Genomic DNA, 18017 nt, shown 5'->3' with positions numbered 1-18017 from the left:
TATGTATGTTTACGTATGGGTTTATGTATATAGATGAATGTGATCTTCTGTTGACTTCAATGAAATTGGTGCGTCAGCTATCCGTTATATTCAGATCAGTAAATACAAATTTCTACTGATGAAGTTCAGAGCCACATGATGTGCAAAATCCGACCGTCATTTTCCACGTGGTGCACATCGGGTCACTTTAATGACGGCGGATGATTGAGTTAAACACGAATAAAATCAATGTGCAATATTATATTGATACTCAAAACTCATAATATTCAAAAAATACCGTATTTATTCGCTAAAATACCCTAAAATGCAGTACAAATTTCAAACTCGTGTGCAATCAACAAAAAACATTGTATTGACATGTTTTTTTTTTAATTGTTTAGAAAAGAATGAATTTTTAAGAATCTGGATTAATATTAGCCAGATTTTAACGAGAAACTTGTGAAAAATGATAACAAACTTTTACTTTTTTTAATTAAAAAAACATGTTTGGTTTTTATGCGATACAAAAGGTTTGTACTTAACAAATCAATCTTTTGCCTAGGGATTCTCAAAGTAGAGTCTTTGCCCTTTAATTTAAAAAAGGTACATGTAATTTGGATGATTTTTGCAAAGTTGCATCACTTTGAAGATTGCCTAAAAATCGGTCAAACTTTTTGTCTCGTTTTTTTTGCGCCAGTGTATTTTTGAAACCAAGAACTGTAGAACTATGCTGGAAGTAATTCTATAGTATTTTTATGAAATGCTAAACATTGAGATGTGAACTTCACATATGTTATTCATATTATAAAAGGAAATTTTTGTTTTAAAATGTTTTTATACGAAATATTTCTTTTAATTTTGCTTGTCCTTGCTGTAGTTACACATTACCGGGTTGAAAACAAGTTTACTATTTAAAAAATTTTTTGTAAATTTATGTTTGACAAATCATCGATTATTTGTGTGCTTAAATCGATTTAATTACTTTTACAAAAGATCTGATTTGATGTACTTAACAGTACTTGCTAGTGACATTTGTAACGATCCGTTTTCCGCGCGGACTAGCTTGTCGGAATCTAGGTGGAAAATGATCTGAGACAGCAGACACAAGTTCATCGGTTTTTAACAAAAGCTAGAAATATATTTTACAAGTTTATGTATTATTTACAATGATATCGCGTTGGAATCGTGATCTTATGCATCAGCTGATTTTGGCCGTATGCACGGAACGTTTCGCGGTGCCCGAGGGGCATGCGGCGAGCGGTAAACGCCTTGCGGCGAGAGGACTTAGGCGCGACAGGCACGCGGCGCAGTGGGCGGTAATTGCTCTAGCTCGGAGTTTGGTGTAACGGGATGCGCGTGGTACGGTACGTGGCGGGCGATTCCTCGAATCTCGGTTCTTTTCCGGAGAAAGTATGGTTATTTCGGAAACGGTTTGTAATCCCCGGAAATGCTTGGGCGAGACCAAGAATTCTTGATCCCGCGATCTATATCGTATCCAAGGAGCGGAGCAAACCGGCGCGGCGGCCGAGAATTCTCGGCGAAGGCGGAGAACGCTCCACCTTCGGCTTGCTAATCCAGGATAGGAAAAGAAGGCGAACGGAGCCGAGAATTCTCGGCTAAAGCAGAGAACGCTCTACTGTAGTTTCCGTTGCCGGGGACTTCTCTTGACGTATCTGGCGGATTCGGAGTGCGAGATGGTCTGTCGAAAAGTGATCTTTTATTCCATTGGGACGGCCTTTTATACCGCTCCCGGCGGCGGATCGGAGACTCTCAAGGGGTCCTCAGTTTTCTCCGCACTCAGCCTTCCAGTGGTCGGGAGGTCCGTCAGCTGGGGAAACACGCAGCATGAGAGATTAGAGAGTTTATGACGGGCCGGCTGATGCCCGTGTAGCGACCCGGCGGATGGTCAGCCGGGCCGTGCGCGGACACTGATTGCTGGCGGGCGGGGTTTGTTACACATTTTTGTAGACATTTTTATCTTTGGATACAGACAGAAAAACTTTTGTAGTGCGATATGTACGCGGCATTCATGATTTCTTACAAACTAATTCAACAAAAATTGTTCTAGATCTCATAAGAAAGATGTTTAGATCATACATACACTTCTGCATCAGTAACATTATGTTATAACTAAAAATAAGATGGTTGAATTGAATAACTTATTTTCTCAAATAATTTATTTTCTTTCGAATATTTACGATAATAATAATCACAGTTTATTTTATATTGAGAGAACAATCAAGAAAATTAATTTTTAATAGTGGATAAGATTAATATTTATTAGTGGATATACATTTTAATTCGACTTTTGTTTATAACTTTACGGTGTGCTAATTTTAAGCATTTATTTATTGGTTTTATATATTAACTTTAACTTATGTCTTGATATTAATATTTAACTTTTGAATCTTGTGACTTGAATATTACATTGCAAAAATACTGTGAGGGCTAATGGTGAGTTTTTTAATATTTTTTTACATTTTAAAATAAATTAAGGATGTACTATTAATTTTTATAAAAATCTAAAGTTAAGGATGCACAAGAGATAATTTTATTTAGTCTTGGAAATGTGTATATTTTTATCACCAGTATTTTTAATTTATTACAGGACATATGAAATAATTGACTTTATATTAATGACACCGTGAAGTATAGAGGGATACTAAAGATAATAAAAAATGTTGCCAAAATGTCTATAATTACATATATTTGAGTAAAATATGTTATAAAAGAAATTTTTCACATATAAGTATTTAAGATATCTACAGGATTCTTAATTGTCCGTTAAACTTTCTACACTTAAATGAAATTTTTGGAAACTTTAGTACATTACTATTTTATTATTATTTTGATATTATATTTTTTGGATAAGTTTCTTGAAAATAATCTAACCATACAAAAGATAAAACCATTAAATTTGAATTCTTTAATTTAAACTGTTGTTTCTAAAAAGAAATATAACTCTTTAATTTAAACTGTTGTGCCTTGAGAATTTTTTTTTTAACAATTTAAATTAAAGAATTATTCTGCAAAAAATCTATTTCATATATTTAATTAACTTGTTTCTAAAAAAGATTTTTTTTCTTGTTATATCAGAAATTGCTGTGTAATATATAACAAGCATACAACACTCAATAATATATTTTTTGTTATTTTATTTTCAGGACCTTATGTATTTGCTTTAACTGTGGGCACTTATCTAGTTTCCAAAGAAATTTATGTCTTGGAGCATGAATTTTATAATGGAATATCTTTGTTAATAATATGTGTGGCAAGTGTAAAGCTATTTGGCCCAAAACTTGCTGAAACATTAGACAAAGGAATAGATAAGTATCATAACGAGCTTGATGAGACTAGGAACAGTGAAGTACGTCAAAATGAAGATTTAATTTTACATGAAAAGAAAGTGCAGTCAAGTTTGGATGGACAGAAAATGATCATGGATATTAAGAAAGAAAACATTAAGATGCAGCTGGAAGCAACTTACAGAGAACGCATGGTGCAAGTTTACCAAGAGGTATAACATTGGCTTCTGATATTACTGCAAGTACTGAAAATCTATAGTTGTAAAACCATTTCTTGTGATAGATTATAAAATAATTGGTAATTCTTCCGAACTACGGCTCCACCACCAAATAGACTGAAATTTTTTGTAATGGCTTTTTATGTTTAGAAAGTAATGTAAATAACAATTTTTAATCGGCGAATATAAAAAAAATTATAAACATAGATTTAAAAATATATTATTATTTTCTGATTAATGTGGAATGAAATTCGTCTTCCCAGGGATACACACACACACACACACACACGCGCGCGCGCGTGCGCTTACGAGGAGGTTACAAGAGGGGGCTTTCGGCTCCTCTTACACCCACTCCGTCGGTAGGGGTGCCCTGAGTAGAAATGCGTAAAAGTACGGTGCGTACTTTGTTGAAAATAATCATGTAAGTTAAGTCGTAATTTATGGTAAAAATGCCGAATAGGGGACCCAGCCCCAATGACCTTGATCTTGACATATGTTGTCAAGATCATGACCCTGAGTAATGTATGAAAGGTTTTAACCTTTGTTTTGGCTCATTATTTATTAGAAAGTTATAAATACAAGAAGTTTTATGAATTACATATAATTTTCCAAAACTACATATTTATGAAAATCATGTTTTGCATGAAAAGTTGTGAAGTTATATAGTATAGAGAATGCGTGGACTGGGAAGGGGCTCCGCCCCTCTCTCTGCATTCCCTTCCCGTAATTTTTTCTAACTTTAATCCAACCAATTTTATGTTCACTATTTGGTTAATGCGAAAACATTGGAAACAAGCAGCGTGGATCTTGTTTGGCGTAGAAAGTCGCAAACACATGTGGTACTGTACAAGCATGGACGTCGTTTACTTTACTGATTTCGTGTATTGTATTTATGAAACTTCAATCAAATAGGATAGACCTTGCTTCATAGGTTTATGTGTTAAGATTATGACCCTGAGTAATGTATCAAAAGTTTTAGCCGTCGCTCATTGTTCTGTGAACATAAACATAAACCTGTGTAGCAAGGTCAACCTTATTTGACTAAAGTTTCACAAATACGATACATAATAACAGTGCTTTACATAAACGACATCCACGTTTGTATACATGGGTTTGTGATTTTTTACGCCAAAAAATCCACGCTGTTTGTTTCCAATGTTTTGTTGTGAGCGAAACACTCACAACCAATAAATTTATATCATAAAATAAAGGAAATAAAATATTAAAATTATAAGATAGCTCGCCGAGGAAGGCTCGCTATCACAAGGTGTCAGGTGACACATGCCTCGTGCGCTGCCGGCCGGTCATCGCACTGGGCAACGCACCAGCCACCTTAACGAAGTAGCGAAGCTAGCTTAGCAACAATCATGCCACCGGAAATGCATATCTGCATTTTGGCAATTGTTGCTAAACTCGCAAATATTTCCCGCGCGCCGGATGCGCGCGGGAATGACCATATATGGTCATGCGGAGGGCCCGATGCCCCCACTAATAATTAAATCCGCGACACTATTTAAGCCGCTGCCGAACAGCGGCCAGCGGGATCAGTGAATAGTAATCAAGCCGATACGTACGGCCCGCACAAGTGAACTTCGAGTTCGGGACTTAGCCGCGAGCAAATCTCAAGCGAGTAAAGATACGACGCGTTAACTCCAAGTCACGCGCCGTATCTAATCAAGTGTAATACGACGCGGCACCGTCGCCGACCGCAACCAATGTACGAACCGCAGTGAAATAAATCTTTATATCAAACAGACTTAGAATCAGTGAGTGAGTGATTTGAGGACCCTGCCAACAAAAGCCGCCTCTTTCCGCGAGTTCCTACTCCTTGGGCAGCAACGAATCCCGAAAGATCTTTTGTCGCACCGCAAGGTACGGCAAAAATATTTTGTTGTACCGCAAGGCGCAACAGTTTTTGCATTAACTAAAAAGCGACATAGAATTGGTTGGGTTAGATATGAAGACTAGAACCAGGAGACCGATCTCTGGTTTTGAGGCGAAAATCTTTTAGAAATGTAGTATCAAATGGTGGCGCTGACGATGCTGATACACCGGGATACACCGGAATATATTCCAACTTTAGATACAATCGTCTAGTCTATGTTTATCGTAGTTAGCCATGCTAGTGGTGCTAGGCTGTACGCAGTTGTTGTATTGGTATAAGAAAACTAAGATAAGTACTCTAAATATAAAATTGCTAAGATTTTTATTATAAATTTGCATTTATTGTCAAATGCTTGTCATTATACTCCATATTGTTTCCGGTAAATCATTGTCGCCAGCGCCACCATTTGGTATTACATTTCTAACAGATTTTTGCCTTACTTTTGGAGACGAAATCAGGCTTAGTTCAGTCTCCTGGTTTTAGTCTTCATAGGGTTAGAGTTAGAAAAAATTACGGGGAGGGGGTGGAGAGACAGGAGAAGGAGGGGCGGAGGTTCTCTGCCCACGCGTTCTCTATACCATATAACTTCACAACTTTTTTTCATTTCATATTAGAATCAAAAAACAATGATACAGTTAAATCTGTTTGGTTTATAACTTTTTGGGGGAGACTTTCCCGATTAAAAATTGTTATTTACATTATTTTTTAACCATAGAGAGCCACTACAAAAATTTCAGCTCATTTGGATGTGAGTCGTGATTCGGAAGAATTACCAAATAATTAACCACTTCGTCGGTAAGAAAAAAAAAGTAATCGCAATTCAAAGATATTTTGTATCTAAAGGCTTTCGGAGTCGCTGATTACGAATCAAACATTAGAATTTTAAAATTCAAAATGGCGGATCGAAAATATTTTAATTTAATTTGAATAAAATTCATAATACAGGGATTTTTGAATTGCTAAATTTGGATCCGCCATTTTGAATTTTGAAGTTTTGATTTTGGATTTGTACTCAGCGACCCAAAAAACCTCTAGATACCAGCTTTCATAACAATTGGAAAATCTTGATTATTTTGGGTCCGCCATTTTGAGTCCGTCATTTTGAATTTTGGAGTTTGGACCTTGGATTCATATTCAGCGACACAAAAAACCTTTGGATATTAATTTTCATGCAAATCGATTCAGCCAACTAAAAAAAAAACGTGCCATATGGCGTTAATGCCGACGAAGGGGTTAATTAAGATGTTTATCAATAAACAATATAAAGAGCATAGCACGATAAGCATGTGTGTGCTGTCCCCGCACGGGTTTAATTGAAATTTTTACATAAAGTTGGCATTGATGTAAGATTAATTTTTTTTAAGTATTATATCTGAAAATTAATTTTATGGGAGTTTTGGGGGAAAGAGAAAAATTGAAAAAAATTTTTTTCTTGAAAATGGCTGAACCGATTTTGATTAAAAAATATTACGGATTTTAATCCCACAATGTTATGTAAAAATTGCGTAATTTTTTTTCAAAAAATACGGATAAAAAATTTTTTTAATTTTTTTTTAAATGGGATGCAGATGGGGTATTATTACCACTCTTTGTAGAAAAACTGTGACTTTCCTAGTATGATATATTTCAGTTTCAAAATGATCGAAAGGGTACTACATATATAAACTTAAATATATATATTTTATTATTTACACACGCGCACACACACACACACACACACACGCGCGCGCGCGCGCGCACGCACGCACGCACATACACATATGTACACATAATGTATACGTATATATCATTAAATATATATACAGGGTGGTTGGCAATAAACATACAAATCTTATAAAAAAATAAAAGCATCGAGATGAGAACAACCAACGGGAAGCAATTAGAATCAATTACATAAAGTTTTGAGAAAAATTGCTAAATAGAGGTACGAATAAACGCAGTGGGCGGGCATCGTGGGTCTCAATTATCCGGTATATACATTATCGAACCAAAATTCTTTTTAAAAAAAGTAAAAAAAGAGCCAAGTATGGTTTTTTTAAGGAAAAAAATTATAAATCTAAAATAGTTCTTTTAATCAAATTCAATCTAAGTGATATATACTTTTATGGTTGGAAAAAAATCACATTTATTTGTGTATCAAATTAATCCAAGGTAATACTTTTTAAATCAACCAAAATGACATATATAAGTAATATACATATGTTACAAAAATCTAAGGTGATACTTTGGATAAAATTGAACCTAAGTTATTACTTAGGTTGAAATATATGAATATAACATTAACTTTCTCTACAAAAATATTTTGACGCTCCCCCCCCTTTTGCACCTTCTGCGTGCGTGCGTGTATGCGTGTGTGTTTAGTATATAGCTTAGGGCCACTGCAGACTTTTGGATAACGCATAGTGCATGACGCATAAGAGAATTAATCAATCAGAGTCCTCTATTTCTCTTCCAAGGATAGAAATAAAGACTTTTGAATGGTTAATTCTCTTATGCATTATGCATTTTGTGTTATGCAGAAGTCTGTGTAGTAAAAACCTTTAGTTTATAAGAAAACAATTTTTAATATCTTAGTTCTTATGCGTGCATATATTCGAATCTCTCTCTCTCTCTCTCTCTCTCTCTCTCCCTCTCTCTCTCTCTCTCTCTCTCTTTCCCCCCTCCCCCCTCTCCCTCTCCATCCCTCCCCCCTCCCTCCCTCCCTCCCTCTCTCCGTTCTCTCCGTACTCTCTGTTTTCTGCTTCGGTTCCTATTTTCTTTATTCTATCCGCTGTCATCAATTATGTAATTAATATACCATTTTGCGATTGGAATAGGCCCTTGAATTGAACAATTTAAGAGTACATACATTCTTTTATTAGGATATTTATAAACTATATATGCAGTATTTAGAAAAAAAACATTTTTTTTAGTATTCCTATACTTACATAATTACATTTAATAATACAACTTTAAAATATAAGTATATTATTAAATGTTATACATATTTTTCTTTGTAAACTCCTAAAATATTTAAATTAACTTTTATTTAAATTATTTTTAATGTACGTTATTTAGAATATTATAATATCGATATTGTTAAATAATAAAATGTTTAATACATATTGTAACGAGCGCGCCGCGGAAATGAAAGACACTTTTAAACTCAAAAAAACCAAGCAGCTTTTATTAGTGCGTCCGACAAAGCTCGAGACCGAGATAAGACTCGTTGTTGACAAACGTTACCAAGAGCATGACAATTGACAACGCTCTTGGTAAAATCAATATATCGATCGGCTTCGGAACAGCTGAGTCGCAGTCGCGGAGTATACCGGGCGACGCTCGTAACACTGCTCCCCCTCTTCAAGATTGTCGTCCCGACAATCCGGGGAGCAGTTTTCCTGTTACTTCAAGAAGGCCCCATCGGCTTCCAGGACGATTTCCTTGTCCTTAATCGGACCACGTCCAACCGAGACGACCCTCCCAATAAGGGCTTCTCCGGGCACTCTTCCTCGCAGAGTTAGCCAGACTCCCACGCGGAATTTTTCTGCGCCGGCTCCCTTTTCCGTCCCCGTGCTCCTCTCCTGCCGTGAAGCTTCCTCTTCGCCCGATCTTGTGCGCTTCTCGTTTCTTTTTTCGGGATCAGGGGGGGAATTTACTTCCACGGACCCAACGCTCTAAGAGCTCCCTGCCCCCTGCCTCGGCATTTGCCCAATGTCCCACGGAAAAACCGTGGTCAAAAAACCGTGGGCGAGGCAGTCTTCTTAAAAAAAAACTTTCCTCCTCACCTCGAGAAGTAGCCCTCATGCGTCCGCACCTCTCAGCAAAATTACTGAAAATAAAACAAAACAAGCAGAACAAGAACACACACAAAAAAAACGGAAAAAACTTTTTTTTTTCTTTAAGCAAAAACGATAGTTGCGTCCCAACGTACTCAATCAAAAGAAAACAATCCCTTGACATTCGGGCTCGGATTTATGTCGTCTCCCCCCTTCTTTCTACGTAAGGAGCTAAACGATTAGCATGCACGATTTTATTTTTTGAACGAGGACATTTTTGTATACAATATAAAACCTCACTTATTTTCCTAATAACTTCCCATGGTCCTTCCCAAGGACTCTGCAACTTGGGTGCTCTTCCTGGAATCCGCCGAGGATTATAAAACCAAACTTGCTGTCCAGGCTCAAAGTTTTTTCGCCTTGCTCGTTGATCATACCAAAATTTGGCATTCTTTGAACTAATCGAAAGACGTTGTCGAGCGAAATGATGAATGGAATCTAGTCTCTGTCTTAACTTGGAAACAAAATCCGCACTATCCTTCTCCTCCTTTGTAGAAGGGGAAACTCCTCTAAGCAGATCCAGAGGTAAACGAAGATCTTGTCCCAAATACATTTCAGCAGGAGACATTCCAATAGCTTCTTGTTTCGAAGAACGATAAGCTAAAAGATATAATGAAATCCAACGATCCCAATCCTTTTGATTTTCCGAAATAAACTTTGCCAAATAATTCAAGATCGAGCGATGTTGACGCTCGACTTGTCCGTCCGATTGAGGATGAAGAGGAGTTGTTCGTGACTTCCTTATTCCGAGAAGTAAAGTCATCTCCTTAAAAAGATGACATTCAAAATTTCTTCCTTGGTCTGTATGTAATTCCAAGGGAATTCCATGACGTGAAAACACCTGATCCACAAGCGATCTCGCGACAGTGCAGGCCCTTTTATTCTTTAAAGGGACAGCCTCTGGCCATTTGGAGAAACAATCCACTACCACTAAAAGGTATTTATTCCCAGAAGAAGAAGTTGGTAAAGGACCAAGAATATCCACTTGTATCCTTTCAAAAGGAGCTCCCACATTATAGATTTCCATAGGAGATTTTCCTTTTCCTAGTGGTCCTTTTTTAGCAACACATTCTTTACAAGAAGCACACCAATTCTCTACATCTCTCTTGCTTGAGACCCAATAAAAACGTTTTCGAACTTTCTGTAGTGTCTTATTCACACCAAAATGTCCCCCTGAGGGAGAATCATGAGCTTCTTTTAAGATTTCATGTATTCTTTGACGAGGAACCACAATTTGAAAGATATTCCTTTGCAAATTCGGGGAAATCCACTTCTTATGAAGAACTCCATCGATCAGCAATAGAGTATCCCAATAAGACCAATAGATTTTCAAAGAAGGATCACTAGAAGCAATCTCCTGCCAATCTGGACGAGTTCCGGCCTCCTTGAAATAAATAATTTTAGAAACAACTGCATCTTTTGAGCTGCACGCCACTCTTGAAAATTCTCACTAGAAAAGACCAAACGTCCAAAAATTTCTTCCTTTGAAGATTCTTCATTAGATTCTACTTTTATGCAATACCGGCATAAAGTCTCCAGACATAGACGTCTAGAAAGTCCGTCGGCATTATTGTGAATCTTTCCTCTACGATAAAGGACATCAAAGTCATATTGTTGTAGACGTTCCATCCATCTTGCTAGTTGTCCTTCCAAATTCCGGAAAGACATCAACCAGCGAAGAGAAACATGATCTGTCCTTACCAAAAACTTCCGTCCGTAGAGATAATGATGGAAAAACTTCATTGAATCCACAACAGCGAGAAGCTCCCGCCGAGTTACACAATAATTCCGCTCTGTTTTATTAAAAATTCGGCTGAAATAAGCAATGACTTTTTCTTCTCCTTCCTGAAATTGAGAAAGTACCGCCCCAATGCCATGATTTGAGGCATCAGTGTCCAAAATAAATTGTCCTTCTCCCGAAGGAAAAGATAAAATCGGAGGACATGTTAAAACTCGTTTCAAATTCTCAAAAGCTACTTGACATTCAGAAGACCAAAGAAATTTACGATTTTCTTCCGTCAAATTATACAAAGGCTTTGCCACAATAGCAAAACCTTTAACAAATTTCCTATAATAAGAACAAAAACCAAGAAAGCTTCTAACCTGCTTTCGATTTTTGGGAAGTGGCCAATCTCTCACAGAAGAAATTTTCTCAGGGTCAGTTGCAACCCCCTCAGCAGAAATAACATGACCAAGATATTTAACTTCTTTCTTAAGAAAATTACATTTACTTGGATTTACTTTCAAATTAGCATTCTTTAAGCGACAAAAAACTTCTTTCAAATTGCATAACATTTCTTCAAAATTTTTCCCGAAAACAATTACATCGTCTAAATAAACAAAGCAAACCTTTGAGATTAAACCTTTTAATACTTTTTCCATTAATCGTTCGAATGTAGCAGGGGCGTTGCAAAGACCGAAAGGCATTACTGTGAACTGCCACAAACCGTTTCCAACCGAAAACGCAGTTTTTTCACGATCTTTAGGATCTAGGCTTACCTGCCAATATCCACTTTTTAAGTCAATAGTACAGAACCATGAATTCCCCTTTAAACAGTCCAAAATATTGTCGATCCTTGGCAGTGGAAAAGAATCTTTAATAGTCACTGCATTTAATTTTCGGAAGTCAACACAAAACCTTATAGTTCCATCCTTTTTTTTCACCATAACCGCTGGAGAGACCCAAGGACTGTTTGACTCCTCAATCACTTTTTGGACTTTCATATCCTCTAAAATTTTATTCACTTCTTCCTGCAAATGAAGGGGAATTCGACGAGGTACCTGTTTTATAGGACGAGAATCACACAATTTTATACAATGAGACAAAATATTGCAATTTCCAGCAACAACCTTTTCAGAAAACACATGAGAATATTCATTTAAAAAGTTTAAAAACATTTGCTTTTGCGAAAATTCAAGTCCACGAGAACTTTCTTCGAAAATTCGTCGAAGGGGTTCGGAGAGCCGAGCAGGGCAGTCCTCAATTCGAGAACAAATTTGCTCGCGCTTCTCCACCCTGCTGCCCGTCAAACCAAGGGCGCTCTCAAACAATCCATTTAAAATTCCCGTCTGGGAAAGAAAATCCAGACCGAGTATACACTCGTCACAAATTTCCGCGACAAAACATGGCAAATTAATACAAAATTCACCTAAATAAATCGTTGCAGAAACACGAGAAATTATCGGAACTTTTTCTCCCGTAGGATATTTCAAATTACACGAAATAATACGCTCCTGATCGAAAGAAGCAGCTATCTTAGCGCTCACGACCGACACATCCGAGCCCGTGTCAATTCTAAAAACACACAACTTTCCATTAAAATACCCGCTGACGCAACAACAATCTTGCGCAACCGCGCTCACGCCGCCGAGCTTTCGGACAAAAACAGTTTCGTCGCGCGCAAAAACAGGGGCCCGAGCTCCGCCTGTCGAGCTGGCCCCAGTCAACCCGACAGAATTTAGTTTCCCGACTTCCCCGCCGCAGGACATTCTGCGCGGAAATGCCCGGTCGCCCCGCACTGCCAACACTCTTTATTTTTACGTTCTCCTTCCTTAAACGATCCCTTAAAATTTTTCTTTTCTTTTTCCTTAAATCCAGAAACTTCCTTCCGTTCCGCGCGGAAATTTCCGTTAAATTTTTCCGGAAAACAACTTTGATTGATAAATTTAAGCGTTTTCGCCCGTTCAATCGCGACTCTCAAAGATGTTATCCCCTCCACCTGAAGGGTACGTTTTACGAATCCGTCTGACAACGCGGCGATAAACTGCGAGCAAGCAATTTTGTCGCGCACTTCATGTGTACATTCAGAATACGCTTTCCGGGAAAGACGCTCTAAATCCGCCCCCAATGTCGCGTAATCCTCACCCGGACTCTGCTTCCGATTCGTGAATTGAGTATAAAAATTTTGCGCGAGCTCGCCCTCCCCAAAACGGAGCTCCAATTGCGATTTAAGCTCAATGAAAGAAAGAGAGCCCTCACTCGCGGAACAGGAGTCCAGCAACGAACGCGCTTTCCCCCGTAAGCAGGAAGCTAAAACCACCGCCTTCTCCGACTCACTCCAACGATTCGCGTTCGCGATGAGCGAAAATTGTGTCAAAAATTCGCGTAATGGGGACGTTCCATCAAAAGTGTCCGGTTTTAATTTTATGCCGACAGGCGCCCGCATGTCCCCCCACGCCTCCATGCTCGCACCGCTCTCACGCAACGCGTCCCCCACGTTCCCGGCCGAACGAATATTATCAGAGAGACTTAGCTGGTTCTCCGTCGCTCGGGAAAATTGCAGCCGTCGAAGTGCCTCCACGAACTCCCGCTGCTGCTGCGCCTGCTCCTCTCGCATCCCCCGGAGTTCCTCTAAAAGAAGCAGGAATTCCGGCGCCGCTGCTCCTGAAGGAGGCCTGGGAGTCACGACGCGCCTCTCTCCCGTCTCTCGCTTCAAATCTCGTGCGTCCACTCTGTCTCCCTCCGCAGCGGCAGAAGCGTGGGATCGGGTCACCACAGGGGAACGATGGATGGACATCTTCGAATTTCTTGTTCTCTCGTTCTTTCACTCCGCGCACTTTCTGTCTCTTAAACTCGCGCGCGCTTCACAGGATCCGACAAACGGATCCCGGACGAGCCCCCAAAAATGTAACGAGCGCGCCGCGGAAATGAAAGACACTTTTAAACTCAAAAAAACCAAGCAGCTTTTATTAGTGCGTCCGACAAGGCTCGAGACCGAGATAAGACTCGTTGTTGACAAACGTTACCAAGAGCATGACAATTGACAACGCTCTTGGTAAAATCAATATATCGATCGGCTTCGGAACAGCTGAGTCGCAGTCGCGGAGTATACCGGGCGACGCTCGTAACAATATATAATCAAATTTCTTAATAAATACATAAATTATTGAATTAATTAATTTGTTGTGGTCACACTTTCGAATAATTTCATAATGGTCACACGAGTCCTTCCATTGGACATTAAAAAAATCATGTTATCATAAAGAAAAGACGTTGAGATATATTTAGCTAAATTTTTGAGACAAAATTTCAAATAGCTGGCGACTAATTTTCTATGTGGAAGGTCCAACGGAAGGACCCGTGTAACCATTTAATAAAATTATCAGTTTCTATATTCGTAGATTATTTTATTATTTGTATACTAATAATTAAACTTTTAATATATGTGTGATTAAATTTTTTAATATATACACAAAGAAAAAGAGAGAAAAAGAGAATGATTTGCTCTTATGTGTTTGTTTTAATTAAGATTAATTAACAATGATAAATACACTTTAAATATTTTTATTGTTATTAAATGTTAATCTCTCTCTGTCTCTCTTTCTCTCTTCATTCACTGATTTCTTTCTTTTTACTATCCACTCGAAATGCTCTGTATTGTCTGTTCAATGCTCTCTGCTCTTTCTGTACTCTGCTCTCTCCACTTTTCTCTTTTAGGTTTTCGCTTTTACCATTCTCTATTTTCTCTGCTTTACACTGTCTCTTCTTTTTCCGTTGTCTGCTTTCTCCGCTTCCTTCGCTCTCTCCATTCTCCACTCTCTATGCTCTCTGGTTTTCACTCGTTGCTCTACTCTACGCTCTATTTGCTTTTTTATCGATTATATACATAATAAAAGTACAATTAGCATCGGAGCTATCAAACACATTACGTATATCATAAAAAACAATATGTAAAAATTTTCGTACCAACCTTCAAATGATTACAATGATTACGCTCTCCACTCTTTTCTATCCACAGTTTCTTCTTTGCTCTGCTCTCTCCCTTCTTTTCTCTTTCTGCTTTGCATTTTCTTCATTATCTGCTCTGTTATTCGTTCTCATTACTCTCGGGTCTCTACTGTTTCAACTTTGTGTTCTATTCTCTCTACTTTCCACTCCATGCTTTCCTCTCTTTTTGTTTTCTGCTTTCAGCCCTGGTCTCTGTTCTCTCCGTTCTATCCGCTCTCTTTTCAATTATATAATATAATATATGATACAAATTAAATTAGCATCAGGGCTATTGTACACACTTTACATTACATAAAATATTAATAAAATTTCGCTTTTTCCGTTCGCTTTTTCTCTACTCTGTTTTCTCTATTTCTGCTTTCTTTACTTACTCTATTTTTCACTATTTAAGCTCTCCAGTTTTTTGCTGACTTCACTCTACGCTCTATCTGTTTTCATTGCCTATAAATTATAGTGCTTATAACTAGGCTTAGTGTTTGAGCCTAGTTGCCCTTTTCGAGCCGATTCCCGAACGCGCCGCCTCCTATACCCCACTACCGCGCGCGGCCTTGACGGCCGAGCCGCCTATCTCGCCCGTACGCTTTGTCTCAGGAGCAGCTCTGTATAAGAAATAGTGCCCTGCATCACAAAATTTATTAAAATTACTCTAAGTAAATAATTTTTGTTTTTATAAACAAAAAAGTACTAACTTTTTTATTACTAATTAATTTTATGTGTAGTATAACAATATGTAAAAACATAATATATAAATTAGAATTTTGACAATAGTTTTCCACATCACCCGTGAGGTATTATTATTAATGCTTTTTTTTAAGTGGTTTTCTCAGTAGGCCTAATCCACTAAAAGATGAAATATAATATATAGCTTGGCATTCTTTTAATTTTCCTGTCGTTTTTATATATCTTACAATATTTAAAATTCTGTTTTCTTGCCAAGCTGTATATTATATTTCATCAGTAGTGACTACTTTACGAAACTGTCACAACTGTCATAACCTTACACTACACGTCATTTTGCGCGAGCCCCTGGCGACCCACGTGACAAGTCGCATTATACACGATGCGAACGCCGTAGTGACGATGCAAGAAGCATGCGAATGTGACCGCTGCGCATGCTCATGCTACTATATTTCGTCGGTATGATAAGTTCCTAAATAACCAATTCACCAGATGCCACATGCAATCATATATGTAATACTCCTATATTGCTAGCGGTTTGAAAGCTGTAAGATAGCACGGTGCAGACGTATATACTCGTTCTCTCTCCCGTTGGTTACATTTTACGTTGTGCGCATGCGTTAGGTCTCTCTCAAACGTTGCTCTGTGTTGGCTCTTTTTCTCTCTCTGAGAGCTAACGCATACGCACAACGCAAAATGTAACCAACGGAAGAGAGACACGAGTATACGTTTGCACTGTGATGTCTTCGCCGCTCGCTAGCAATATAGAAGTATTACATATATGCATGCAGTATAACTTGTGTCAAAGTGTGTCAAAAGTGTGAAGTGACATTTTCTAAAGTCGATGACGACGTTTCTTATATGAAAATGTTGACATTTGGACTTTGCATCGTGATATCTCCTCTCATAGGGTACGTAGAGGAAAAATAAAAACAATTTTCTTATACAAATCGATGATTGAGCTTAGTTAGAACTTGACCAGTCTAACCGTTTCTGAGATCCGATAATCTCGGATGCTCGCAAGTCGCGTACTCGCGTAAAGAACACGGTCGGGGTTGCGCTGCGCGTTTACTGTGCGTGAGCCACTACCGTGTCTTTTGATATGGATGCCCAAAGATGATCTGTCTTAGTCTATTTAGTAACTGTCATGCATTCTATACAAGCCGGATATATGGATAAGACGCAGAAATATACCAATAAAGCTCTTAGTCAAACTAAATCGAAAAACTAAAAAGTAATTATTTAAATGCTTTGTTGTTTCCGAAACAATTTATTATAATTAATACAATTCTCTTCATATTCACAAAGATCACGTTCAAAAACTTTTTTATTTGCAGTTAAATTGTAATTGTACTGTTATAATTACGTTTATTGTTTTTTTACAGTCATTGATATTAGATGTACAACTTTAGTTACGCCGTTTTCCAATAGATGGCAGTAGCGGTAAGTGGTGGTCGAAATAAATAGATCATACAATAAGCTCAGGCATTTGTAAACACAACGTCATCGAAATATTAGTTGATTTGTGTCTGCATCATAAAGTTATTCTTGATTGAAAATGTCAGCTTACGAGCCAAATTCTCGTCATTTGCGGGAGGTTTTAATTTTTTGCTTTAATATGAAGAAATCTGCGGCTGAGACTCATCGAATGCTCTCAAATACATATGGCGAGGCCGCTATTAGTGAAAGAACATGCCGAGAGTGGTTTCAACGCTTCAAGAACAGTGATTTTGACGTCGAAGACCGGCCACGATCCCTTGGTGGGACTAGCTCGGCGTAGTGTATTATGAGCTACTGAAACCTGAAACAATCACAGGCGATCGGTATCGAAAGCAATTGATGCGTTTGAGCTAAGCACTGAAAGATAAACGGCTGCAATACAACGATCGATACGATAAAGTGATTTTGCAGCATGACAATGCTCGACCCCATGTCGCAAAACCCGTCAAAACATATTTGGAAACGTTAAAATGAGAAGTCCTATCCCACCCGCCGTATTCTCCGGACATTGCTCCCTCTGACTATCACTTATTTCGATCAATGACACAGCCTGGCTGACCAGCACTTTTATTCTTATGAAGAAGTGAAAAATTGGATCGATTCGTAGATCGTCCCAAAAAATAACCAGTTTTTTCAACGCGGAATTTGTATGCTGCCAGAAAGATGGAAGAAAGTAGTGGCCAGCGATGGACAATACTTTGAATCGTAAATGTATAACCAGTTTTTCACAGTGAAGTTTTGAATTTCGAAAAAAAAAACGGCGGAAGCAAAGTTGTACACCTAATAATAATAATAATAATAATATAATAATAATAATAATAACACTTTATTACCTTTCTGTATAGGAGTTACAAGGCGCTTTTTCTCTACGGAGCGTTCCCGAACCGTTTACAAATTAATTCTCCC

The 18017-nt window shown here is 38.0% G+C and overlaps 1 protein-coding gene across 1 annotated transcript in view; it reads left to right on the top strand.

Annotated features, from left to right (window-relative positions):
- LOC105831294 (ATP synthase subunit b, mitochondrial) overlaps positions 1-18017 on the top strand; it is a 53272-nt gene that overhangs the window by 15459 nt on the left and 19796 nt on the right. The window contains exon 3 of the mRNA XM_012671319.3: positions 3144-3496. Coding sequence (XP_012526773.1) covers positions 3144-3496 — 353 coding nt within the window. The remainder of the gene's footprint in view (positions 1-3143; positions 3497-18017) is intronic.

The sequence above is a fragment of the Monomorium pharaonis genome, chromosome 4, assembly GCF_013373865.1.
Source record: "Monomorium pharaonis isolate MP-MQ-018 chromosome 4, ASM1337386v2, whole genome shotgun sequence".
Classification (NCBI taxonomy): Eukaryota; Metazoa; Arthropoda; class Insecta; order Hymenoptera; family Formicidae; genus Monomorium; species Monomorium pharaonis.
Note: the sequence above shows the minus strand (reverse complement) of the source record. Positions and strands in the feature narration are given on the sequence as shown.